The sequence below is a fragment of the Hypomesus nipponensis genome, chromosome 23, assembly GCF_054491055.1.
Source record: "Hypomesus nipponensis isolate SF chromosome 23, ASM5449105v1, whole genome shotgun sequence".
NCBI classification, from domain to species: Eukaryota; Metazoa; Chordata; class Actinopteri; order Osmeriformes; family Osmeridae; genus Hypomesus; species Hypomesus nipponensis.
This window is the reverse complement of record NC_140383.1, coordinates 9056589-9082686: the sequence shown is the minus strand read 5'-3', so window position 1 is coordinate 9082686 and position 26098 is coordinate 9056589. Positions and strand designations below refer to the sequence as shown.

The following is a 26098-nucleotide window of genomic DNA, read 5'->3' as shown; positions in this document are numbered from 1 at the left end:
CCTCAGTTCTGTCATAACAAACTGTCGGGCTGATTCATCTCAAGTAATTAGCTTTCGAAGCTCCGTGGATGTGCCCGAAGGCGCACTCTTTCTGTGTTTACCTCTGTACACCCTCTCAGACATCCAGGTGAAGATGACTCGACACCTTGTTCCCGCCCCCCCCCCCCCCTCCCCCCATAATACGTTCCACAGAAGCACTGGGTCTACTCCATCGTAACCTCTCAACTCTAATGGTTCCATCTGCTCCGTTTCTTTTGGCACCGGGCATTTTTACTAAATGTCTATCCCCGTCGTATCCCCCCCCCCCGCCTCATATCCTGGTGTGGGCCAGAGTAAACAGCCTCTCCTCAGTGGCACGGGCTGGGGCCGGCCGTCGCTGTCGGCCTGCCAGTCACCCGCTGCCACAATGGCCGTGTCTGTAGTCTGTGGGACCCCGTTTCTGGCCCTCTGAGTTAGTTTTGACTAAAGATGCCAGGTCACCGCAGGGTCAGAGCACCCTTGGAGACATGTCAAGTGATTTTCTGCTCTCTATTTGCCTGTGCCCACTGTGTGTGTGTGTGTGTGTGTGTGTGTGTGTGGATGGCAATCAATGGTGCCTGGAACTATGCACTCATTGTTTAGACATTTTGAGATTTGTATCTGATGCCGTTTGCACTGTTAAAAGCTGTGTATCAATATAATTGAGTTTAAACAAGCGTAGCCGTTCTCTAAAGTTCTGCGGGAATGAAAGAGAACTGGGTTGTGACGAGCAGTCTAACCTCATGATCCCCTCCGTACAGGAGAAGTACTGTATGACTTCATTCTAAACTGACCATCCTATGGTAAAGTCCACATGTGGACTTGGTTGGGTTCACACTCGAGTGTTTCCTTCCGCAGAAATGTCTTCTCGGTCTAACAATAGACAGAGGAGAGAGCCTTAAGGTTGATTGCCTGCTCTGTACACACACTGCACATGTAGCCTCGGTGGCAGGAGCAGAAGGAAGTAGCAGTGACTGAGTAGGGAGCAGTAGGATGGAGTAGGGAGCAGTAGGATGGAGTAGGGAGCAGTAGGATGGAGTAGGGAGCAGTAGGATGGAGTAGGGAGCAGTAGGATGGAGTAGGGAGCAGTAGGATGGAGTAGGCAGCGGTAGGAAAGCTGAGTCAGGGAGCAGACTGGGAGGGCAAACACAGGGAAGCATTAAAGTCATCCGGACCTCTCTGAGCTAAAAACAGGCCTGACTTCTCCTTCTGTTTCCAACATCCTGTGGCATAACGTTTGCGTGTGTGTGTGTGCTCCTGTCTAAAAGAGACATTGAGGAGGAGGAGCGGAGGGGGGGGGGGGGTGGGGTGGGGGTGGGGGGTAGGAGTAGGGGTTCCCCTCAGAAGACAAGCCAGTCACGCACACATGCTACCCCCAGAGGCTACTGTAAGACACACACTCGATTGTCTGTAGGTTAAGACTGTTAGCCAACACCCGGGGGCTTGTGCTCTATTTTCATCACTGTGCATTTACCAGGGGCCTACGAGGGGGGAAACTGAATTGTCTGGTTAGTTCCACTCAATTTGATGCGATCTGGGTGAGCAAGGTTTGTTCCTTGACAATAATGTGCAGCATGTTGGCACGCACAAACACCTGGGAATTCTTGGAACAGAGAACTGCTGTTGTTGCCCATCTAGTGTTTGTGTGTGTGGGGGGGATGCTTTCAGATGGTTCTCTGGATACTTTACTCAGCAAGGTTTTATTTATGCAAGCGTCAGTTTTGCAGGGGTGATTATGCTGTATTTTTCTTTTCAGGATCTGAGAAACTGCTTCAGATGTGGATTGATCTCATCCATGTTGCAGCAAGCGAAAGCAGTCGGGCCTGAATATTTCGAAGGCCGTTTCTTCGCGTAGCACGTGTGCGGTTTCATTCTCATTGGGGCTCTCCATCGTGTAGCACATGTCGTATGGCAGACCCAGCATGGACTGTGTCCCCATTGTTTTTGTCACCTTTGACCCAGAGCTAGTGATCCTCCTCTGCAGTGACTCACTGGTCACGGTACCACCTGTGGCTGTGGTGGCAGGAAGTGCTGTCTTCCTCTGGTGCTCTATTAGTGTACAACATCCTGTAAGCAGCCCCTGGATAACCCAGATTATAGAGATCAGTGTCTGGAGCTGAGCCAAACATTGTCTGACGACGTACAACCAATATCAGAGACCGTTCCCTCAGTCGTTCACAAGAACAGGGTCAAATCATTGCTAACGACTGTGCGCGGTCGAAATATTCCGCTGAAATTCAGTCAACATCTGAGCAAGGATCTGCTGAATGCGGCCGGGTCTGTCATTCCCTATTAGAGCTTGGTGGGCCGTCGTTAGCTTGGACTAACTGAGTTCTGACTTCATTAGAGACTTGAATCTCGTCTGCGGCCCGAGGATCTGGATCCGTTCAGAGCATCTCCCCACCCTCTCGGCTGCACACCCCAGATCGCTCAGCCCTCGCCCTGACCCCCCGAGAACACCGAGGAGGAGGAGGAAGGCGGAGGGGGTCTATTTTCTGCCGTTTGCCTCATGCCGATGTGGCTTTGAGTCCCACCGCTGCCACGAGGAAACCTTAATTACAGCCCTGGGCCCTGGGCCCTAGTGACTGACTGATGGGGGTGTGCCAGGCGGCCACCCTGACCCGCCCCGCCCTGCCTGGGCACCAGCTCCGGTCAGACCAAGGGGCCTCCGGGCCAGAAGACTACTTTCATGTCCCGTCTGGTGTGCTCTGCTAATTTACACACTGTTGATAAAAGAAGCTGTGGTGCACGGTAACGTGCGTCGGGCGAACATTTAAGAACGTCTTCGTCCTTTCATGGTTTATGGATGATTATACTGTACGACGCTGGTAGCCCAGCAGATGGTCTGATCTGATTCAGATTCCCATCTCTTGTCACAAGCCGTGGCAGCGCTGTGTGGACCGAGGAGTGTAAAAAAAGATGAGCCGCCCTCTTCTTCTTCACAGCAGGCGAGGCTTGGTCTGTGTATGGAGAAGTGCAACCAATGAGGGATGTGCGTCTCCTCCCCCCCCCCCCCCCCCCCCCCCCCCCCCCCCCCCCCGCAGACGGAAGGTCCTGTCCCGCTTTGTCGTCCTCCTCGCTGCTCCCCTGTCTGGACGTCTTGTTCCCTGTGCCTCAGCTTGCAGGTCCATTCATATTGTGATACGGCCATTCATATTCATATGGGCTACTCGGGCCATAATGGGTGCCGTGGGGCCTTGGAGGAGGGAGGGGACACGTCACATCAGACCACGGCTGCTCATTTGGCCTGTTTCCCGGTAGGCGACCTCCCACCAATTCCCTATGCCCCGCCCCGCCCCCCCCCTCAACCACACCCGCTATTTGCTAGGCTAATTGTGTGATGGTTGTTTTGCTTTTTGTCAGGGCAGCTTTCACAAAGCACCGACATCTGCCGCGCCGCCCTGCACGTTTCAGCGATGAGGTAACCCCCACCATCCCCACCGCCCTTTCTCTCCAAGTGGGGTGCTTTGCTGCAAAGGCCAGTTGTTCTGCATGTCGGGCCCTAATCCAGACGTCTGTGTGATGGTGTGGAGAGTTTTGCTGCTCTCATGGCTTCCCGCTACCACGCCAACCAGTCTTCATTTCAGACATCAACAAGTAGATTTTGTGGTTAACCTCTGAAGTCGTTACAGTACTCCCCACGGTGGGACTCTTGTTCAGACTGCAGGCAATTTTTTTTTTTTTTTTTACATTTTATTGGAGTACATTTAACACATTTTGTATATTCCAAATATGTTTAGCAAAAGGTAGAATACGGTTAAAGTCTAAACTTTCTGTGCTTTTGATTGGGTCGACCATTGAGGTAGACATTTAAGCCTCGTGTGCGGTCAGGAATTCTGTCAGGCTGGAATTTTGGTGCTTCCAACTACTTAATTAATAACATTATTCACATCATTGGGACTGGAATTGGGTCATGACGTGACACTAAAATTAGACACTTGGGAAGGCAATTTGATACATTCCTCTACAATTGCCTGAAACTAAGGGCCTGCATGTACTTACAGTGAACATGGTATGTCTAAAACCCACCCAGTATTTTCTGTTTACATTTTTGACAGGTATGCTTGTTATTTTGACAAGCACTGAATGACATGAACATACTTTCCATGGCCGGTGTGGCCCTCCACTACTTGAATTCTCTCCATGTTTCTTTGCTCTGTGAAGGAGTGTCAGAGGTCATCCACTTTTCCTAACCAGGGGGGGTCTATAAAGGCCTGTCAGATTTTCATTACCCTGTTTTTAATAAGAAACCATCTTCAAACCAGACGGGGGGGGGGGGAAGTGTGTTCAGGGTTTGAGCAAAAGGGAAACGACATGTAACATTTCCTCCACAATCATAGCTATTATTAGTGGTGGCTCTGGAAAATTCCTGAGTAATGAATGTAGAAAAGCACAGATGGGGGGTGGGGGGGGGGAGTGGAAATGGGAAACCTTGCTGGCTAATTTGGCCTCCTAGCAGGCTGGGGAAGGAGATGTTGGAGTACTGTAGATGACTGTTTGCCTGCCAAGTGTGATCCATAAAGGCATGGCCTCAACCAATTGGGTGGTTCCTCGTTCTCTTTAGGAGTCTCCCCTGAAAACGAGAGGACCACGCCCCAGCCACCACCCTACCCACCATTATTGTTAACTCACTATCTCAGGCTGTCCCCCAACACCCTTGGTCTTTAGCATCAGAGGACAGTAGAACAATGGTGACCCCAATGCTGTTGGGGCATCCAGTTCTGTCTGCTATACCATGCCCCACTTTCCCATTGTGTCCCAGTACTGGAATGTAAGTACAATGGGCTTTGCTTTAGGACCACCATTCTCCTGCATGTGAAAGTGAATTATTGAAGCAGAGAGAGAGCATTGTTATGTTTTGCTTCTTCAACTGAAGCCATTTGATTAAATAGAGATGATTCTGTTCTTTTTGCTGCCCGCTTCATTCAGGGGGTTGGCTGGTGGTAAACAATGACTCTGCCAACAGTTCAGAACACACTCAAATTGTTGATGCCACCAGATAGAGCTCAGTGTTATACTAATCACAGGGTTAGTGCCACAGATGCGACCTAGTTTCCATCTCGGTTGGTATTGATCTGTAGGCATGCAGTCTGGTCCAACTTTTTTTTTTTTTTTTTTTATACCTCTAGGGCCCAAGCATTTATTGTGAAATTATCCCTCCACCAAGTCAGGAAAGCACTGGACAACCAAGACGACCCTGGATGAACCAAATGACATATTCAACTACACTTTTAGTCCATATAATAACACAAGTTGTTTTGAAATGCATTCCGTAGAACAAGAACATAGAAGTTGCGGCTCTTGATGTTCAATACATGAAGCTGACTGTCAACACAATACTCTGTCATTTGAGCAGCGATGTTCTAATAGATGTCCCTGTCATGTCCTTGTGTTTTGCAGCTATGCCCTGGCCGACGAGGCTTACCGCTCCCTGCGGGACCAGGACAAGGACCAGTGTATTCTCATCACAGGGGAGAGTGGAGCGGGGAAGACTGGTGAGTCATACCAAACTCAGCCTGGATCCACTTTATTAGGAGGACTTGCAAGCCGGTCTCTCTCGCAGGTTTAGACTGCCGCACTGGAGGTGAAAAATATCACAAGAGACCATGTTCTAGTGTAGTACAACATTCTGGTTTAATGTACAGAACAGGCCGTTGTAGCTCCTTGAAACTGCATGGAGGGACACAATAACAGTCAGGTTCAGATTGAGCTCAAAACCAGAGCTTTGACAGGACTGTGTTTACAGTATGCATGTGTATCAGTCAGGTTTACTATAAACTTCAGGTGGATGTAGTGGTGATCCTCCACAATAAACAGCAGCTGACAGAATCAGACCTGGGCATATAGAGCCACATATTGTCAGCTTCTACTGTGAAATGGTAGATCAAGCTACATTTCTAATTTTAGGAAGCTGAGGTAACCATCAACTGAGAAATCACACATGCATCACAGAAGCCTGTACCAATGGTATTTCCTTGCTACTTGTTATATAGGGTTGGCAGCGCCCTTGATTCCCAGGTGATGGCCATATGGAAGTGACAGGCGAGATGAGGAGGAGTACGTCCCCTACAGTACACGATAATATCCCTCCACGCAGTGATCCGTCCTTTCACACGCAGACACAACTGCCCTCTACAGCTGTGTAAATGTTCACCTCCATCTCCGGTGGTGGTGTCGAGTTACCTTCTGTTCAGCTACTAGAACCATCAAAAGTGAATTTCCCGTTTCGTTCAGCCTTTCAACTTTGTGAACCCTAAACCCACGTGATTATCCAAAGCTGGGAAACACGAGAGACTTCTTTTTGATGAATCTGCATGTCATTCTGAAGTTGTCGCCTCATGACCCAATATGTATCGTGGTAGTGCCGTGCGCGTGTGCATGTGGTGTCTGTCCTTGACATGACATCAAAAATCCTCACGGTTCAATCCTGTGGCTCCTCATCTACTGATGAGCCTGCATTAAGGCTGATGCTCCCACTCAAGTCCATCTGTAGGCCAGGCTTGAGGTCTTTGTGTGTGTGTGCGTGTGTTTGTGTGTGTGTGTGTGCGTGCGTGCGTGATTTATAGTCCTGCTGTCAATACAGCTGATTCGGCATTTGGTTTCCATCACACTTGCTACACATGGCAAACATATCAGTGGAGAATAGACAGAAATACACTCGTGTTTACATCCAGGGAGGACTCCCAGCCGTGCCTCGACTCTGCGGTTTACCAGAGCGCTTGATTAAAAAGCTTTATCAATCACATTATGGTAAAATAACTTTTGTATGGAGAACATGATTGCGATCAAAGTAACATGCGTAACAGGTTTACTTTATTTCCCTGGCTCGCAGGGTCTTGCGCCTTTGCTGTTGCCTGTTCCACTTTCCTCAACTAGAGTTTGTCGTCCTAAGCATTCGGCCTCTTTGGTAGTTCAGGTCTTTGGTGAGGGTGGACAGGAGTCTTTAAATCCTGGTATTTGTATTTGCCAGCAACTCATTGGTTGAATCCAGGAAGTCAGTTAGCCAAGGCAGAGAGATGAGTTTGGATTTAGGTAATCTCATCATTTTTATAGGTTTATGCGGGAGGAAGCCTCATGAAAATAGGTGTGGGTTTTTGGGATGGGGTCAGTGCACTCAAGTAGGAGTACATCACAAATCCATTCTCATAAGGAAATATCCTGGTATGGTAGTACCTTAGTTTTGACTATAGTATGGACTGGAGTATTACTGCGTTTGGGGAAGGGCTTTCTGCTGTTCAGGGAGTGGTACTACTGTCTGTATTCTTTGCAACACTATAAAATGAAAGATGCAACAATGGGGGTTATTGTGTTGTATGGATGACAATTCATAACCTACTTTTCTTGCCTGAGAGATAGCTGAGGCATTAGGTTTGTTTGGACGTCCTGGGACTCATCAAAGGTCAAGATGATCGTTCTCTCCATGATATAGTAATGGAACAAAGCGGCCTCCTTTTGATCTCTAGTGTGCCACCATTGAGACTGGCACGCCATTGTGCCGGCTCATCTTTCTACGCTTGGTCTTTGTCTTTTTTTGCTCTGCATTGTCAATTCTGTAGTGCATTCTATAAAGACTTTCATCCAGTATAAGATTGTTTTGTGTTTATGGCCTCATCTTTAGCCCGAGCCAACTTTTCAAATAGCTCGGCTTACACTAAGTCATATGAATCATCTAATCCAGAGGAAGAGATGTTGTGGACATCATTACAGTTATCCTACCTAACCATTTCCTGTCTAAGCGCAGAACTCATCAGGTTCCTCAGACATGCTAGCTGGCCTCAATCCTGGTATGGGGTTGGTGGCTCGGGGTAAACTTGGGACAACTCAAACAAGTCTTTGGAAAGCTGGGGTTAGGCTCCGTATACAGGCAATATTATAAATCATGTTCTCGCAGTAGAGTAATGGCCCTCTAACTGTGGAGGTGGCGATGGCTATGGAGCGTGTGAACAGTTCCCCTCTGTCTGGGGGGTGCACACCCAGTCCCTGTGGAGCTGGGGAGTGAGGGGTGATGTAAGGGACTTTCTGGGTGAGGTTGAGAGTGTTGATCGCTCGTTCCCCAGGCCCCGTCTGGAACCAGACGGACCTCTGACCCCGTCTGTTGTCCTGTGTGTTCCAGAGGCCAGCAAGCTGGTGATGTCATACGTGGCGGCGGTGTGTGGGAAGGGCCAGGAGGTGAACAAGGTGAAGGAGCAGCTGCTGCAGTCCAACCCTGTGCTCGAAGGTGAGTACTTGACTTTTCATGGTTTCCATGCAACCATGTACAGAGCTGGAGCATCAAGTAGTCAGATAGGAGAACGTTCACCAAGCTGTGCTGGCGCGCCTTTACTTCCGCTCTTGACAAGATGGCTGGCTATAACGTGTGTCTCCAACAGGAGTTGTTTGAGTCATCCTTCTTTGTCAAGAGTCTGAATCAGAGACGCAGAGATTCAGTCCCCTTTCCATTTTCCAAAATCCCAGTCCTGTTGATGGGGGAAAATATCCCCCTGGTCGCGTGCTGGCACAGAGAAAGCTGCGTTTTTTAAATTGGGGTCTGTAGACAGGAAATGCCCATGAGTGATGAAGCTATGCCCAGCGTTGAGTTGCTGCCGTTGTAGAGCCTGAACACATCTGTAAGAGGTTAGCTGCTGGGCTGTAACGATCCATAGAGCAGAGAGACAGAGCAGACATCCTGCTGCATGCTGGTCATACACTCTTGAGCACACACTTCCACACTCCTTTTCTCTCTCTCTGTCTCTCTCTCTGTCTCTCTCTCTCTCTCTCTCTCTCTGTCTCTACCCCTTTCTCTCCCTAAGGCCCCCAGTGTGCTAGTTAAAAAACCCCAGACATGCAAACTACTAATGAACTTAATCAATGCAACTAAATTAGCTCTGCAATTAAAGTCGGGACTTTGCCTCATGGCAATGTGTTAACCAACTCATTAATGTCATTTTATATAAAATACAGTGACAGGAGGAGGGAACACAGTAGTGCAATGTCAGTGTTCCAACACTCCTGTCTGTATGAACGTGTGATTACAGGACTTGTTTAAAGGTTTTCTTCATCCATTAAAACAGGTTTTGAGCTGCAGAACATCTAAGGCTGTAGCTGATGTTTTAACACACGGGAACACTTTAATTCTAATGTAGCGATACCACCAAGGTTCATTGCTAAGCCTTGGAGGCCTCACAGCTTTGTTTTAATCCATACCCCTAAAAACAGGGCTCTGAACCATGAGCCCTCATCAGAACAATCGGCTTTTCAGTCTAGGTGTTGCATGACAGACCACTTAATGTGCACAAGATGCATCCCCACAACTTAGTGGTTTGTTCCTTGTTAGAAAGTGGTTTACCAAACAATCTAAAACCACTTTGGCGATGTATGAACTCAGACTCTAGGACAAAAAAAAAAAAAAAGAAGGTCTGCATTGTTCTACATCAGCACTGTTCAAACCTGGAAAATTATACTAATGCACTGTTTTTCTTTTTGTTCCTTTTTTCAGCTTTTGGGAACGCGAAAACCGTGCGAAACGACAACTCATCTAGATTTGTAAGTGTTTTTCCCCTCATGTCTACGGTTGTGGCTGCTGTGACCGAGTTGTTGCTTTGATGGTTTCACATCCAGTGAGGGTGTGTTTGCTTAAGATTAAACGCAGGTGGACCTTTGATCCCGACATCAGCGATCACAAACAGCCCTGTCGGCCTTTCTCTCTCCCCACTCTTCCACTCTGACTCTCTTTCCCCCTATTCTGTTTTTAATGTTTTCTTCCCTCTCTCTTACTCTGGATGGCCAAGTTGAGGTTGGCATCGGCCTTCATATCGTAAAGAGGCTGTGACTGCCTTTTCTCCCATTATTGTTGGTTTGTTTTAGGGATCTTTGGTTTTATTATCAATGGCCCTAAGTATCAACAAGTCTGTTACCAGCATTTTGAAACAGAATACAGTGCAGAGTCTTAGCGACTGGCATAACTATCAGGCTGTCACAGTTGCACTGCTTAGGACCGAACAGGAATTAAACCGAAGGCTGCGTACCGTTTTGGCAACCATCTCCAGATGTCTGCTGAGACGTCTGTTTGGAAACTGTTCTTTTCTCCAGGAGTTTTTTTTTTTTTTTCCCAGAGGAGGGATGTCTCTTAAGCACTTATATCTACTCCCTCTTCCAGACTGGGCGCCACTTCCCTGGTCCAGGTCTGTCCATATTACAGACCCACAGACTGGACCTTTACTGCCGCTGTGGAGACGCTGTTGTAAGCCAGTGGCAGGATATTTTGACTGTTCTGCTGACGTTTGACTTGTTCATGAGCAAATATTAATGCAGCTACAGACTGGCTCGGTGGCCCAGCCGCCATGTTGACTGAGCACGTGCAGAAATTGCTGCCCTGCATTGCCTTCAAAATGCACTGTTATGAAAACCTTGGCTAAGGCTTGCATTGCGATAACATCAGCCCAGTGATGCAACCACTATCTGGTTCTGCCGTGGAGTTTTTTGTCTGGCACACTAATCTAGGAAAACATTTCATTTCCAGACACTGGCGATATCAAACAAGACATTTCTTTGGAGTATGATTTGCGAAAAGTGCCTTTCTCACGCTCGCTGGCAGCCTGTGTGCTTCTGGGGGCTTGTTGGCAGCAGCTGGCTGTTTCAGATTCCACCCTGATGTCATCCCATTACTGCAAGCTTCCCCAATACGACAGAACACACGGTATCCACCCAGCCTCGGGAGTGAACCAACCTCGTAAATCATATCTCCGTCTAGTCCAATCACAATACTAGTTGCTGTTACCACAGAGACGATGGCCCACTAAATGCTGAGTGAGTCCTCACTGTACAAGTTGATTGGCTAGCTCCTGTGAAAGTATCCTGGCCCTATTCAATCTCAGTGGCACTCCTAAAGTTCAGCCACTCCCCGTCGGTGTGTTCCTTGTCCCTGTGTTCAGGCTTATCACAGCAGGGATATTAAACCAGCTTATATCTGATCTGTTTATATTTAGGTAACCTTGGTGTTCACCACTGGATGATCAGCAATACCTCAGGGCTTTCCACAGCATGCCATCTAGTCATAACTCTTCCCTCCTAACGGAGCACAAAAAGTTGCATCTCTTACTTCCCCTGTAGAAAGAACAGGGATCTGATTGGGATTGGCGGCAGACAGCTCATCGAGCCTCTGCTTTTGGAAGAACTCTCAGCCATAAATAAAAACGAGGTGGTTTGAGGAGTGGGGGATATCAAACGTTTCCGAGACACTGGGCCCAGTGTTCCAAGTCCAACTTTAAACAGAGAACAAGAGGAATGGTTTGTTTTACTCCTCCAGTGGAAGACGGGAAGCGAAGCCGTTTCCTTCACAGTAGTCCATTACTTCATACTGCAGCAAGCCTGTCCATGATTGGCAGCTGACTTTATGAACACATCTGTGCCTGGAGACAGAATGACTTGAGTTCCGAGTCCAGAGAAAAGCTTATGGCCTCGTGTTAGGCTCGTATTTCAGTGAGGTTTGCAGTGAACCTTGTCTGCGTGTGAGAGCTTCTCTCGTTAGAAAGTCAGGCCAGCCTTGCAGCGTGACCCTTCCATAGCTCAACGTCTAGGGCTTTGATACTATCAAGGACTGGACAGACTTGCTGGTGCAGCCCAGTTGGTCCTTTTATCTGTCTATTTTTGCAAAAGTTTCTTACAAGGCTGTTGATTTGCTTATGCAAAGAAAATTGTTTAGAAAAGCTATTGTGTCTTAAATTTCAAATGGTCTCAATGAGTGTTTCTCCACAGGGGAAGTACATGGACATAGAGTTTGACTTCAAAGGGGACCCTCTGGGCGGAGTTATTAGCAATTGTGAGTATAACACACACACACACACACTTATTTTTATCCCACTAGCCCCTCCTATGTCAGTGTTGCAACGCTGACTGTGACTGCGCGGACCTCCCATAAACAGTTACAGTAACAGTTCAATTAACACCCACAGTCATCCCACCCTAATGGTTTGTCACACACGATGGGAGTTTAAGGTTGATCAAAGCGTGCCACAGGTCACATCCCCCCCCCACACCCGGGCGGTCGGCCCAGCACAGAAAATGCCTGATCAATACCACGCTGTTCGTTCCCTGTCAGTGGAGGGTCAGTGACACAGGCCTGCCAAGCAACCTGCGATGGACACATGAACGTAACTTTGAACTCTCTAGCTCAACTCTCCACCCCCCCCCCCCCCCTCTCCGCCTGCACCAACGTCCCTCACGGTTGTCGTTTCACAGTGTCTCTCTCTCTCTCCATATTGTTGTGTCTGTGTGGAGAGATGTGCCAGAGGTCACAGAAACAGTCAGGGGTGGATTATTGCCGTCACAGATGCCCCTCTGTCTGTCTGTCTGTCCGCTCGCTAGGAAGCCACCCCCTGACACAAGGGGATCTCTTGAGTGTTGAAGGACATGTGACTTTTTTTTTTTAAGCCAGGGGCAGGGAGGGATGGATGGATGGATGGAGAAGTGACTGGACTCTTTAGTGCCTTCGGGGGCTTTCTTCTTCTTTTTTTTTTCTCTCCTCAGAAGTAGCTGGTAATAAATTCAGCTTTTCTTCCTACACAGCCGCATTGTCAGCTGACACCTCGTTTTCGCCCCCTTCATATCCAGTCCTCTGCCTCAAGGCCCTGTTTCAACTGAGAAGAAAGAGCTGGAGTGACCATAGGAGGTGTAGTCACACTGAGACACTGCAGAGAGGAACAAGGAGTGCAGTAAAGTTTATTTCCAGAAGTGAAAAGGGGATAACTAATGACCAAGTCTCTAGTGCTTGTTAGACCCCAGTCACAGCAACAACACAGGATATGGGCTTCTTTTTCTTACTGGACGCCATATTGCATGTCCAACATTGCTGCTTTAAAGTATGTTTGTTTATCTAACCGAGCATATCCTGAATGCAGTCTACTGTGAATGCCAGAGCTTCATGAAAGACTCGAAAAACACAGAGAATAGCCTTCAGTCGTAAAACGCAATAACTTGACTGAACTTACTGAGTGTACAAAAGGTGGAAGGTCGGAGCTCAGCCCCCTTGGAGGGAGACTGATCCAGAACGTTCTTGAACCAAACTTCCTGTATTTCAGTCTGTGCCGATGCTTGCAGTCGACCCCACATAGCAAAACATAGTGATATTGCTCTGTCTGAAAGTGAGGGATGCAGAGAAACTGCCGGGGCCTGGCAGAGAAAGTAAGTCCTGTGTTGTCCGAGCCCTCTGCTACTTTGATTACAGCACAGACAGGCAGCTTTCGCAGGCCCTGACACTTTCTAAAGGGGCTCTGCATTATTGATGAACTGGCGGTCCCTGAGCCACTTAGGGACGACCGCACCGGAGCGTGGCAGTGGGGTTAGCAGTGGGCAGCACAGATTCATGACCCCCTACCTTCTAGTGGTTGACCCTGATATAGTGTTGCCTGGGCTCTTTGGGAGGCTGGTCTGGGGCTTGGAGATGGGTTTGTAAATGGATGACAGCAACAGTCTCTCAGGGCTCAGGGATGGCCTTATCATGCATCTCTCAGTGGGTTTACAGTGAAGTGAAAAATACCTTGAGCAATCTATGAAAACATATTGGATGTCACGCAGGATGCGCTAGACGTTTTTAATAACCTACTCACTACCTGGCAGAATATGATTCTATGAACCAACCAGACCAGAGAAAAATGGCACACACAGGACTAGTCTATGTTTAAATCCATCTGTTCCTAACCCCAGAAATGACATCCTCCTCACTCAGGTGTTGTTTTCTCTGGTCAGTAGCCATGGAGACCAAGCTGACTTTTGATCTCCTCATACGGTTTCCTCCTCTGGGACTTCCTGTCCCCGGCTCAGGCTCAGGCTCTCCTCACACAATGGACAATGAAGCTGTCCGACAGTGGCTCTGTCACCTTGGAAACTCTTAATATTTGGTTGCGCTAGAAACCCATCCTTGCCCAGCCGATGTGTTCAGGACACTGTCCACTCATACGAGAGATTAGTTGTTATAATACAATTCAACTCATAATAAACAGCCAATTTCATATCCTTGCCATCCAAAGCCCCATTGTTAGATAGTTTTTTTTCCGTGTGGTCTGTTATGAACAGGCTTGCCTATATCCACTGACGTTGTGCCTGTTGTCTTTCTGCAGACCTGCTGGAGAAGTCCAGGGTAGTCAAACAGCCTCGCGGGGAAAGGAATTTCCACATCTTCTACCAGCTCCTGTCCGGAGCCTCTGATGACACGCTCAGTGAGTCTTCGACATGCACTTCTACACACGCACACGCACACACACACACACACACGCACACACACACGCACACACGTATTTAGTACATATGAATATGTTCTTAATTAACCTGCCAGATCAAACTGAAAAAAGGAAGCATGAGATTTCACTGAAACAGGATCCTCTACTTTACCCACTGCGGGTTACAGAGCCCAAGGAACCTGTTCCTTTTCTTTGTTCTGGGACGGAGCGCCATCATTGTTGGACCCTCCCGCTGAGGAAGAACAATATAATGGTCATTGATTAGTTTCACTGGTGCTCAAACATCAGAGCAGTGTATCGAGGCACCGTTAGTTTAACTTGTAATCCAATCTTGTCCATGTTGAGGGGCTAGAATGAATGTCCTTGATACCTGATCCTTGGCTTTGAAAAAGCCATTCAATCTGCTGTAGTAAATTGTGTGTGTGTGTGTGTGTATGTATATAGTACCTGGTCCCCAGCAGTGGCTATATACTTCATGTTGACGTTCCTCTCCATAACCCACAGAGAAGCTGAAGCTGGACAGAGACTTCAGCAAATACAACTACCTGAGTCTGGACTCTGCCTCTGTCGCTGGGCTGGATGATGCAGCCTGCTTCAGGACTGTGAGGGTGAGTGTGAGGCACACACGTGTGCCCGCACGCGCACACACGCATACACACACACACTCACACACTAAATATACACACACACACACACATACAGTCGTGTGTCCCTAGCTTTACCGAAAACTCAGCTGTCGTTGAGACTGAGGGCGTTGGTCAGTGCGTTTGGTGTTTTCTCTTTTTTGGGGGATCTCAGGATTGAACTGTGACAGAGGCCGATAGGTGGTCTGAGCTTCTTATCTCCTTATCAAACAAATGAGCAGAGGGATTGGATTAAAGGTAACACTTGAATCCTGCTCTGCTCAGCCTCGTCAGGTCATAATTACCTGGAGTTTTATTTGCGGACTGATTTGGGAGAGGAATGGACCTCCACCTGCAGCCCATAACAAACAGCATAACAAACAGCATAACAAACACCATAACAAACACCAGTACAATGCCTGGGAACACATGCTAGTACAACTGGCCCGGTGTGGGAAACCTGAGCAAGAAGCAACAGCTGCATCCTCCTATTCCCTCCGTTCACTTCAGACAAACACACATTGTCACAGACAGCCCCACACGCGCGCACACAATCAAACTCGTGAGCCTGTCATGCCTTGTATGGTCACCAGTTTGCCCATTCCCCGTACGCATGACAATTGTGACACAGAGGATGTGTTCCGGCCAGGCTCCTCTGCTCTATTCTACTCGACTCTACTCCCTGTCTGGGGTTTTCCCTCTGCTTCCTGCCTCTCTGCCCTGCCCCATCTGAGTTGCCCAACCTTGCCATGGCAGGCCGCTGCACAGCTGCAGTCCATATCAACACAACACCCTGCAGTCTGTAGGAACAATGGGCCTCTCCACTGGATATGAAGCCCAGCCTGAGCCACAGGCACTCACAGGCATTCCTCGCCCTCCATCACAATCGTGCCCAAACCCCGATAACACAATCCCATCATTCATTCGTTCATCCCGTGTCCAGCCTGGGCCCTGCGCCACCAGCTGTTTTACTCCGACCGTGTCTCTTCAAGACACCTCTTTTGGCCTGTTGGCTCTACCGGCGGCTGATTTGGCCCTTGTCTCGTTCCCAGAATGCCATGCAGATCGTGGGCTTCATGGAGGACGAGGTGCAGTCGGTGCTGGAGCTGGTGGCAGCCGTCCTCAAACTGGGAAACATCGAGTTCAAACCCGAGTCTCGGGTCAACGGCTTCGATGAGAGCAGGGTCAAAGACAAGAATGGTGAGTTCCTCGGTCGCATCATCCTTGACAGGATCTGCAATTGTTGCCGAAGTACTTTCCCCTTGATGGCTTATGTGTCTCTGTTTTTACAATGGGTTAGGTGACGTGTTACATGTAGATAAGATATTACCCTGCAATCTGTTGCCAAGGACGTTAGTTACCAACCTTGACGAATAGTCTCTCCACGTACATGGCCTTGCAAGCAATATAGTAGTTTCAATTGCAGATTCTACCTTTAAACTGCTGCCACCTATTGGACACCGAGTTTACAACCTGGCATTTGCATAAGCAGCAGGAGGAGTAGATTTGTTTTTTATCATTGCTCATTGACAACTGGACATCCTCAATGGAAACGGCTGCTCTCTATTAAGCAAATGGCTCACAAGGTGTATTTGCATGTCATTTTGCATTTCATTGATTTCACACTCTCTATTCATAGTACATGGGCATGCCGTGGGAAAACATGAGTGTCAGTCATAAATTCCACACTCTTTAAAATGACAATAGTAGTTTTGTTAACATTGTGTACAGACCATTGAAGTACCCACCAGTTTAATTGCTGTACAAAATAACTTTGTCTAAACGTGTCCTTCCATAAGGCAGCACAGTGGGAAACTGGACTGTTGGATCTAAGTACATTACAGCTAATGGTCTTTAGCAGCTCTTTTTAAACACTACTTTGTGCGGCTACCATGGAGAGCAATGGCTTTGAGAGTAGACAGGGGAGGGAGGGAGGGGATGGGCAAAAGGACCCCTCCCACACCCGATACTAGCCAAGGAGATCCCCTGGCCAGATTGAGTTTAGATCACCTTATCTGGTCATCAGCCCAGGGCCTCCTGGCAGGACTTAATGTTAGCACCCTCATGGTCTCTTCCTATCATGAGACAACATCGCCCATATAGCTTAAAGGTATCACCAGCTGAAACTTGGCCGACATGAACTGAAAGGTTGAATGTGCCGTGTAAATGTGAAAATGTCGTCTCCTGCTGTTCAGCGGTTTTGTAATGGTTATCGGCTTTTGCAATGGCTCATAATGCTAATCTCACCTGGAGTATATTTCAGTCCAATGACTGTAAACACACACACACACGGAGCTTGTTGAGGCACGATTGTTTGCCTCTCCTGTTTCCTAAGAGTGTTTTTGTTTTGTTCGTCCGTCCCCCGTTCCCCGTCCCCCAACAGACCTGAAGGAGATGTGTGAGCTGCTGGGGATCGAGCAGTCCGTCCTGGAGAGGGCTTTCAGCTACCGTACCGTGGAGGCCAAGATGGAGAAGGTGTCCACGACCCTCAACGTGTCACAGGTCAGAACAAGACTCTGTTTCACCGCATATGACAACACACCACCAGGAGGTCTGGTTCTGATGGGTCACAAGGGATTCTCTGACAGCCACACACAATTCCAAGGATGAAAGCTATTACTTCCTCCTGACTAGCTCTACCCCCCCCCCCCCCCCCCCCCGCCCCATTTCTACTACACAAAAAAAACTAAAAACCTATCAATTATAGATGAGGTTTATACGGCAGATCTAGGTCATATTTTGGAGGTCTTTGAGTTCAGGCTGAGGGGGAGGAGGGGGAACAAATCATCTCTCTAAAGGTCTCTCTAAAAGATAAGTTTGTCGTCTGATCCTCGATTGGACCATCCCTGTTACAGATACTGTGTGGTAATACTATGGTGAAACTGTGTGAGCCCAGAACATTCTGTCACAAACATCCGGCTCCCTGAATAAACAAACGGTAGAATGGAGGAAGAATGAGACAATAAATCACTGCTCGTGTAGGAGAGAGCAGTCTGGTAACACTGTAGACCAGCGAGCCAATTTGCCTTGCAACATTGTCGGTTTAAACCCCATCGACCACTCCCCTCCTCCATTCGTCTGTGCTCGTCTCATTGCATGTTGTTTGTTCGACAAGTTTCCATGACATATGAGCCTGATAAACTGTCCTGAAGTCCTACTTGGCTTGTGGACACGCCCATCCAGACATCTCCATCTGTAATTTGCACTGGTGCTCCATGGAGGTTCTGGAATGAGAAAAATGCAGGGATGGAATTCCCTTCAGTGATGTTCTACACTCTTACATCCCCTTGCATTGCTTATCTGAGTTCTGAGGCCTGTGTTTGTCTCTATCACCCAGGCGGACTGAGCATTAGAAGTAACTCATGTCACCTCCTTGAAGGATTATTTACTTGAGCTGTCTCCATGGGACAGCTCCCTAATTGAAAGTCTACCTGTTTCCCTTCAAATGTGTTTATCAATGAGGTCGTGCTGAAAACAGAATATGGTCCTGTTGATGGGTTGTTCATGTATCCATTAACCCGCTGCTGCTGCTGTTGTTGTTGTTGTTGTTGTTGTAGGCGTACTACGCCCGGGATGCTCTTGCCAAAAACCTGTACAGTCGTCTCTTCAGCTGGCTGGTTACCAGGATCAATGAAAGCATCAAGGTAGGACCCTATGGGAACCCTGAGAGTGCGTGCATGTGTGCCCATGCACGTGTACATGAGTTTCAAACGTGTTTGTGTCTGTTTCTCCTCTCAGGCTCAAGCCAAGACACGTCACAAGGTGATGGGTGTGCTGGACATCTATGGTTTTGAGATCTTTGAGGTAAGGGTCCCAGCTCTCAAGGGGAAATGACGTCGTAATCAAATCCCTATAACAGAAAGCACCTCCATGTACTAATAGTTTTCTAGAGTTTTTTTGTTTTGTTTTACTGATTCATGTTACTACTCTGATCTAAAACGGTTTGTACTGTAAGTATCTTTAACGTCCAGAAGTGCTCCGTCTCATGTCACTGGTTCCCAACTCACTATGAAGTCCTTCTTCCTCTCCTGAATGTTGTTGTGTCTGGCTCGACAGGATGGAGTAAGTACGCCTGCCGAGGAGAGTTTGCTGTGCCAGTGTGCATGCTGTGATGCCTCTAATCCTAGTCCTAATTCAGCTCCTTATCTGGACAACACAGGCACCCAAGGGTGCAGCGTGCCGCCCCGTCTGAAAAGAACAAACCCTACTTTTGAATGCAGACGACGGTCGCGGGCCGCGTTGTTCATGCTCTGTTTGTTTCGCTTGAAAGGAGCAAAGCCTTATCTGACTGTGCTCTGCAGTGCTTTTTGACATGTAAAATGCACGAGCCCAAATGCTGTTACCGGCGCGGCACGTCAAAGTGCACTGCGGGCCCAGCCTGGATGGCTCTTGTTTGAAGACGGGGGCCAGTGTTGTTTCAGTCTGGTATCAGCTGCCCCTTTGAAAGTATGACGTGTGCCGGCTGCTGCTGTAGCCGCAGCAGAGATGCTTCTGTTCTGCAGTGGCGTGTTGTTTGATGAGGTTGAAGGCACACTGGTTCCACTCTCTCTAGGAAAGGAGAAAAAAACGTGCCATGGAACACCGAGGCTCTTTTTCAACAGTGTAGATGGACACGATTGCTTTGCTGTCGTGTGCGTTTACTGTCCTTTCTTATCAAGAGTAGACCAGTGCGTCTTTCATCGCAATCCTAACCCTAGTCTATCCTAAGCAAATGAAAAGTTTTCTAACCCAGAAAATGTTGCAGTTACCTAACCCAGAAAATGTATGAATGCAGCTACTCCGGTCATAATTGATGGAAAAGTGGCGTGATTTGGGTTTATTTATTTTTGGGATCATGCCTGCTAATGTTTAATGATTGTTCATTCGTTATATATCACTCATAAAAATGTATTTAAAAAGGTATTCTCGTTAAAAAATAAATTGCAGGCTTTTGAGGTCTAGGGTAGATTTTTCTCTGATGATAACGGAAATAGATAAGGTTTTATTGACTGTCATCTATTGTCCAATACTTGACTGTTTGTACAGAAGTAGCTGTAAAGCAATAAGGTTATGACCGTTTTCAAGAAGCTGTAGGCCCTGGGTTCGGAGCTTGGTTCAGCGGAAGACAACAGTTCCCACAGCTGTAAGGAAGAAAGACAATTGACTCGGTTTGGAAATAGACTTTTTCCTTTGTCAGCATGGCATAACATTGAAGGAATTGCAAGAGGAACTTGGCAGATCTTGTGGAATCTATTAGAGAACAGAACAGGACCCCAGAGTGACCCAGAGGCTTATGGCAGCATTGTCAGAGCGAAATAGAAACAGGTGGCGTCAGATAGGCGGAAACTTTCTTCAGGTTATAAATACAGACCGTTTATTAGTTAACTCTGGTTGTGTATTACCTCCCACCAGTATTTCAAGTAATGCCATGTGCCGTCCGGCTGTGTGCATCTGCAAGGGGGGGGGGGGGGGACGATATATTTGAATGACGGATCATAAGTCTGAGCGGTGTTTCTGGGTGCCTCCACAGGAAAACAGCTTTGAACAGTTCATCATCAACTACTGCAATGAGAAGCTGCAGCAGATCTTCATTGAGCTGACTCTGCGCGAGGAGCAGGAGGAGTACATCAGGGAGGTGAGTCCAGAGGAGTTTGCTGCAAGATTGGGAGCGGCTTGTGAAGCCGTGCATCCATCACCAGGTCCCTTAGCCCCTCACTCACCCTCCCCATCCCCCACTCAACACTCACATCCACACATCGACAACCCCAATTTGTAGTATGTTTTGGTATGTCTGGGATGTATTATTAACCTTTCCAGGGTGCTCAACCTTTTAGCCTCATCTTTTCCTTTGTTCGCTCCATCTCACACTCCATTTCTGTGCCATTGTTTTCCTTCTCTGTACCTCAGCATACCTTCACACCCTCACACGCTTCTCTTCTCTCCATCACTTGTTATAGGACTCTTCCCCCCCCCCCCCCCCCCCCCCCCCTCGGTCTCTTTAAATTCCTCTCTCTCTCCTTCCTCTCCATCTTGGGCGCGGGGACGGAAGTGATCCTTCACTCCAGCAGGGGTAAACACACTTCTCCCCATGGGGCTCGGGGCTCTGTTTGCTTTCAAAGCTCTAAGTATGTGAGTGCTGCTCTCTTGACCTCCCCACCATGATATTCCACTCTGGCCCCCTTCCAGACCAGTGCATGGGAAAATACCACAGTTGGGGAGAGAGTGGGAGGCCCACCAATCCAGAGTCCCCATCCAAGATCGCAAACACCCCCCCCCACCTCCCCAGCCCGCCCAGATCTGGTCCCCTGGACCCTCAGTCCAAACCAGCCATAACCACATCCCAATCTTAGTCCAAAACTCTTCACTCATCCCCGAGTAAAATTATACTAAGTGATGCACTTAGTTTAATCTGTGATTTATTATGCCGTTGAACAAAAAACCTCGCTGAGAATGTGTTAGATGGGGGGGGGGTTTTGCTGCAGTGTCATCCTACTAACCACAGCTCTGTAGAGACATATGTCTGCTTCCGTTCGTGTCTGGCCAGACATTCCAGATGATCAAGGAACAATTTATACCTTGCCTACCATCTCTGGACTAGATGCCCATTGGTTAGCTGTCTAAGAGGAGGGAATGTCAATAGCTTTATCTCTTAAACCACTCAGGTCTGTATAAGTAAGTCTAGGTGATGGGGTGAGATTACGCCACACGATACTTTCTTGGAAGCTTTAAGTGAAAGTCTGAAGAGGGAGCAGAAAAAAGTAACTCCTTTCACCCTTGTTTTTGTTTGTCACAGGACATTGAGTGGACCAACATTGAATATTTCAACAACGCCGTTATCTGTGACCTCATCGAGAATGTAAGTCCGACTCTGTGTCTCCTCATTCTTGAGAAGCAAACAAAGCCATTTTCCAAGAATCTACGAGTCACATCTGAGGACAACCCTTGTCCAAGCATGTCACGGATATACGCTTCTGTGCAAAGAACAGTGACATGCCTTAACGTGGCTTTTGCTCACGAAATGACAAACTCCAGACTAGTTTTTACCAAGGTCGACATCTACTATCCTATAATCTAGTGTCTTTTTCACTCATCCCCTGTCTTTCCTTCCGTCCTCGGTCCACCCTCCGCGCCTCCTGTCCAGAACCAGAACGGCATCCTGGCCATGCTGGACGAGGAGTGCCTCCGCCCGGGCACGGTGACGGATGACACCTTCTTGGACAAGCTGAACACCATCTGCGCTGAGCACCAGCACTTTGAGAGCCGCCTCAGCAAGAACTCCAAGTTCCTGACGGACCACAGCCTGCCGCACAGCTGCTTCCGCATCCAGCACTACGCCGGGAAGGCAAGCGCGGGGAAAGGGAGGGGCGCCTCGCGTCGCTTGTCGGGAGGTGTCGATGGGGGATTTGAATCTCCCGAGCGTGGTGGATTTGGGCGAATAGCATAGCCTCATCTGTGTGATTGCGACGACCAAAAATGTTATGCACAGGACGCTCTGCACACATGATGGATGAGAAACCTTTAGAATATCCCCAGCTTTACAGACACTCTACTCTGGGTGAATAGGTTGATAATCCCTGCCTGGTCCACTTGCCCTGCGGTCAGCTATAGGCACGTAAAGCCAGCATTTTCTCAGCTTGGCTGAGCTCTGAATGGGACTTAATGGGCAAATGCTATTTATTTATTACTAAGTAAATAAGCCAAAGTAGACTCACACGCATTGAACACATGCAGATGTTTGCATGATGAATTCAAACTACAAATCCTGATGGTTTTATGTCAGTTAACAATTACATGTGCACTGATAGTGATCAGATAATGGTCTATTTTAGCGTCATGGTTTCCGTCCATCTCCTTGTACACAGTCAGTGCCATCCAAATGCTGTTTTCGTCCATCTGTGTAGGTGTTGTACCGCGTGGAGGGTTTTGTCGACAAGAACAACGACCTGCTGTACAGAGACCTGTCCCAGGCCATGTACAAGGCCAACCACAGTCTCATGAAGCAGATCTTCCCCGAGGGCAACCCTGCCAAGGTCAACCTGAAGAGACCACCCACCGCTGGCTTCCAGTTCAAGGCCTCCGTGGGCACCCTCATGAGGAACCTGCTGACCAAGAACCCCAACTACATCAGGTATCTATCAGACACACACACACACATTCACACTCATCGTTCTCTGTGGGCTCGTGCGAGGAATCTGGAACACAGAGATGCCCCTGTCACTCCCAGTCACCTCCCCTTTGTGTCTGTCCTCAGGTGCATCAAGCCCAATGACAAGAAGGCAGCCCACATCTTCACAGACACGCTGGTGTGCCACCAGGTGCGCTACCTCGGCCTCATGGAGAACGTGCGCGTGAGGAGGGCGGGCTACGCCTTCCGACAGATGTACGAGCCCTGCCTGGAGCGCTACAAGATGCTCTGCAAGCAGACCTGGCCGCACTGGAGAGGACCCACAAGGTAGGAGTCGCACTGCCTGTCTGGAATACCAGTCGTGTTTAGGCTACCTTAACAAAGAGACGCACACACCCTCTTAAGCGCAATTCCATCATGGGCACACAATCACCCTTTGTATTTATCTGTCCCTTCCTCCACACCTACCACGCCTCCACACCTACCTCCAACACACATTCAACTGTTTCAATAAGCCTTATGAAAATTGCCTGGCTAACTGGTTTCCTAGGGTGATTATCAAGACCAAACACAGTTCAGTCTTTCCCTTCTTTATCCTGGACATGTTGGGACAGTTAGTCTATAATCTATTCCAAATCAGTGATTCTAACGCATTCACTGTAATGACAGCACTTTGACTGATATCTACTGCTTTGTGAACTAAAGAATTTGGTATCCAATGTGCTTTTGCGGTCTCGATCTGGCTGTCCATATATGGTGATTTAGTAGTTCATGAGGTTAGGCATGTTTTCATTCCACATGTTACTGTAGATACGCCCTGCTATCTGCTCGCGGAATGACATCTTGCCGTTTGCCCCCTGATGGTCTTATCAGATCTGCCACGCTCTTTCTAGAATCTGCATGTTTTTCTTTTAGATCAACTGTTCATAAAATGTCTACCTTGTTGCTTGAGCCTTTCTCTCCCCCATGGTACTGTAGGGAGGGAGTAGAAGTTCTGATGACTGACCTCCAGATTTCTACGGAGGAGTTTGCCTATGGACGCTCCAAGATCTTCATCAGGAACCCTAGAACGGTAGCTCGCTCACCCAATCACAAACCTTTCCGCAGGATCATAACAAAGGTCCAAAGAACCAGTTTCGTACAGCTCAACCTAGAATCCAAACTCCAAACGTGTCTTCACGAGGGGGGCTCCCCCGGGCAGGAAACTGCGCTTTTTGAGCCCCTTCTCCAGTAATTAGCACTTACCCAACATTTTGAACACACATGCTTTCACTTAGCTGTTCTGACGCTGCTTTGCCCTGCCAGCGAGCATGGGAAATGAGCATTCACTCTGCACGGCTGGAGCTTTTACAATCCTGCGAGATGGAACGGTGTCCCTTGTGAGCCCAGAAGACCAAACAAAGCCCGTACCGACCTGATCTCATGCTGGTGCTCGGTGCTTATCCATGATCTGGAGCTGGGCTTATCTTGCACCATGTCTCCTTGTGGTGTGTGTCACTGTTCTTTCAGGGTAGGCTCCGGGTGGCTTAGCCCTCAGCCCCCTATGTCTCCTGTCTTCAGAGCTAGACACGTTGGGTAGTCTGACACACAGGATATGTTCCGGGCAGATGTAGCACACTCATTGCAGCTTTACCGACCATCAATATCTATGTACCGATCTAATCTTCACTGTCCTCCACAACAGTTAAGTGCGAAAAAGGTATTTTGCCCTCTTAAGTGTTCCGTTGTCCCCCACTCTGCCCGCCAGCTGTTCTTCCTGGAAGAAAGGAGGCGGGGCTGCCTGGAGAACCTGGCCGCTCTCATCCAGAAGATCTACCGTGGATGGAAGTGCCGCAAACACTTCCTGCTGCTTAAGAAGAGCCAGGTGGTGGTAGCAGCCTGGTACAGACGCTACGCGGTGAGATGCCCGCCTACACACACTCACACGTGAATACACACGCTCCTCTATAGATCCTTTTATATTGACTTTTCTTCTCTGTGGTTGTTTTTGTAGCAACAAAAGAAATACCAGAAGATCAAGAGTTCGACCATAGTGATGCAGTCCTTCATCAGAGGATGGAAGGTGAGACCGTGTCATGGCTGCCTGGCCCTCAAATGAGTTGAATCGTACCTTACTATTTAGACTTAGAACAATATCGGTTCTATTAAGCCATCTAACGAACCGACATTGATCATTTTCAACAGGCTCGCAAGATCTTGCGAGAGTTGAAATACCAGAAGAGATGCAAAGAGGCAGTGACCACCATTGCTGCATACTGGCACGGCACACAGGTACAGATATTGTGACAACGCAGACTCCTCTCAATACCAATTCATTAAGTGGTGCCAGACGTTACAATTGACGATGACCAGAAGTACGCAAATGTAATGTTGGTCATTAAGGATATGATGTCGTGCTTCGCGGTGCTTCTTCCAGCCGCCGGACAAGGGTGTGAAGTATATTAAGGCAATCCCAAGTCTCCCAGGGAAGCTGTGTTTGAAAAACATCCTCCCCACTTTCACTTCCTTTAGTCGTCTTCTGTGGCTGATCTCACTACTGCTCACTTTACCCCACCCTCACTCCTCTCTCTCTCTCCCTCTCTTTCTCTCTCTGATTCCGCCCGTCCTTTCCTAAACCGCCGGCTGCCTCTGTCCTCATTCTGACCTGCCCTCCTACCGCCCCCTTCAGGCGAGGATGGAACTGCGCCGCCTGAAGCAGGAGGCACGGAATAAACACGCTGTGTCAGTCATTTGGGCATTCTGGCAGGGGACCAAGGTATTTAACCAGACTGCCACCGTGTGTCCCCCATTCCAGCTGTCCGTCATCCCCATCCTGCCTTGAAACTGCCAAATGACAAGGGACGTGCCCCTTGTCGTCGTCGTCGTCGTCGTCATCCCTTCCCCCCCCCCAACCCTCCGTTGTCCAGTGGTTCACTAATGCCCCTCACCAGTGTCTTACTCGTCTTTGTCATTACTCCTTAGGTGTTGGGATGGGGGAAACCAACCTACTAACACATTTTTATTTCAGTCTTTTTTTGTGGGTTCTTCCTTTTAAGAAGCAATACTTTTCCCCTAAGGAACAGTATTCCAGTGTTCCTCAGCATCCTTCGCCCATGTGCCCAGGGGCTTTCTAATCTACTCACTACTCCCACTTTGCTTCT

General features: G+C 48.3%; 1 protein-coding gene across 3 annotated transcripts in view; it reads left to right on the top strand.

Annotated features, from left to right (window-relative positions):
* The window catches only part of myo1b (myosin IB), a 51649-nt gene that overhangs the window by 18052 nt on the left and 7499 nt on the right, over positions 1-26098 (top strand). For 2 of the 3 annotated variants that reach the window (XM_084688837.1, XM_084688836.1), the window contains exons 4-22: positions 5419-5513; positions 8132-8236; positions 9494-9540; positions 11752-11815; positions 14112-14210; positions 14736-14839; positions 15907-16054; positions 17238-17356; positions 18412-18498; positions 18593-18658; positions 20364-20468; positions 21627-21689; positions 21975-22175; positions 22735-22961; positions 23085-23285; positions 23937-24030; positions 24706-24855; positions 24952-25020; positions 25143-25229. In XM_084688837.1, the coding sequence (XP_084544963.1) occupies positions 5419-5513; positions 8132-8236; positions 9494-9540; positions 11752-11815; positions 14112-14210; positions 14736-14839; positions 15907-16054; positions 17238-17356; positions 18412-18498; positions 18593-18658; positions 20364-20468; positions 21627-21689; positions 21975-22175; positions 22735-22961; positions 23085-23285; positions 23937-24030; positions 24706-24855; positions 24952-25020; positions 25143-25229 (2131 nt within the window). Of the gene's footprint in view, positions 1-5418; positions 5514-8131; positions 8237-9493; positions 9541-11751; positions 11816-14111; positions 14211-14735; positions 14840-15906; positions 16055-17237; positions 17357-18411; positions 18499-18592; positions 18659-20363; positions 20469-21626; positions 21690-21974; positions 22176-22734; positions 22962-23084; positions 23286-23936; positions 24031-24705; positions 24856-24951; positions 25021-25142; positions 25230-25626; positions 25714-26098 lie in introns of all 3 variants that reach the window. The other variant, XM_084688838.1, reaches the window with a different exon arrangement.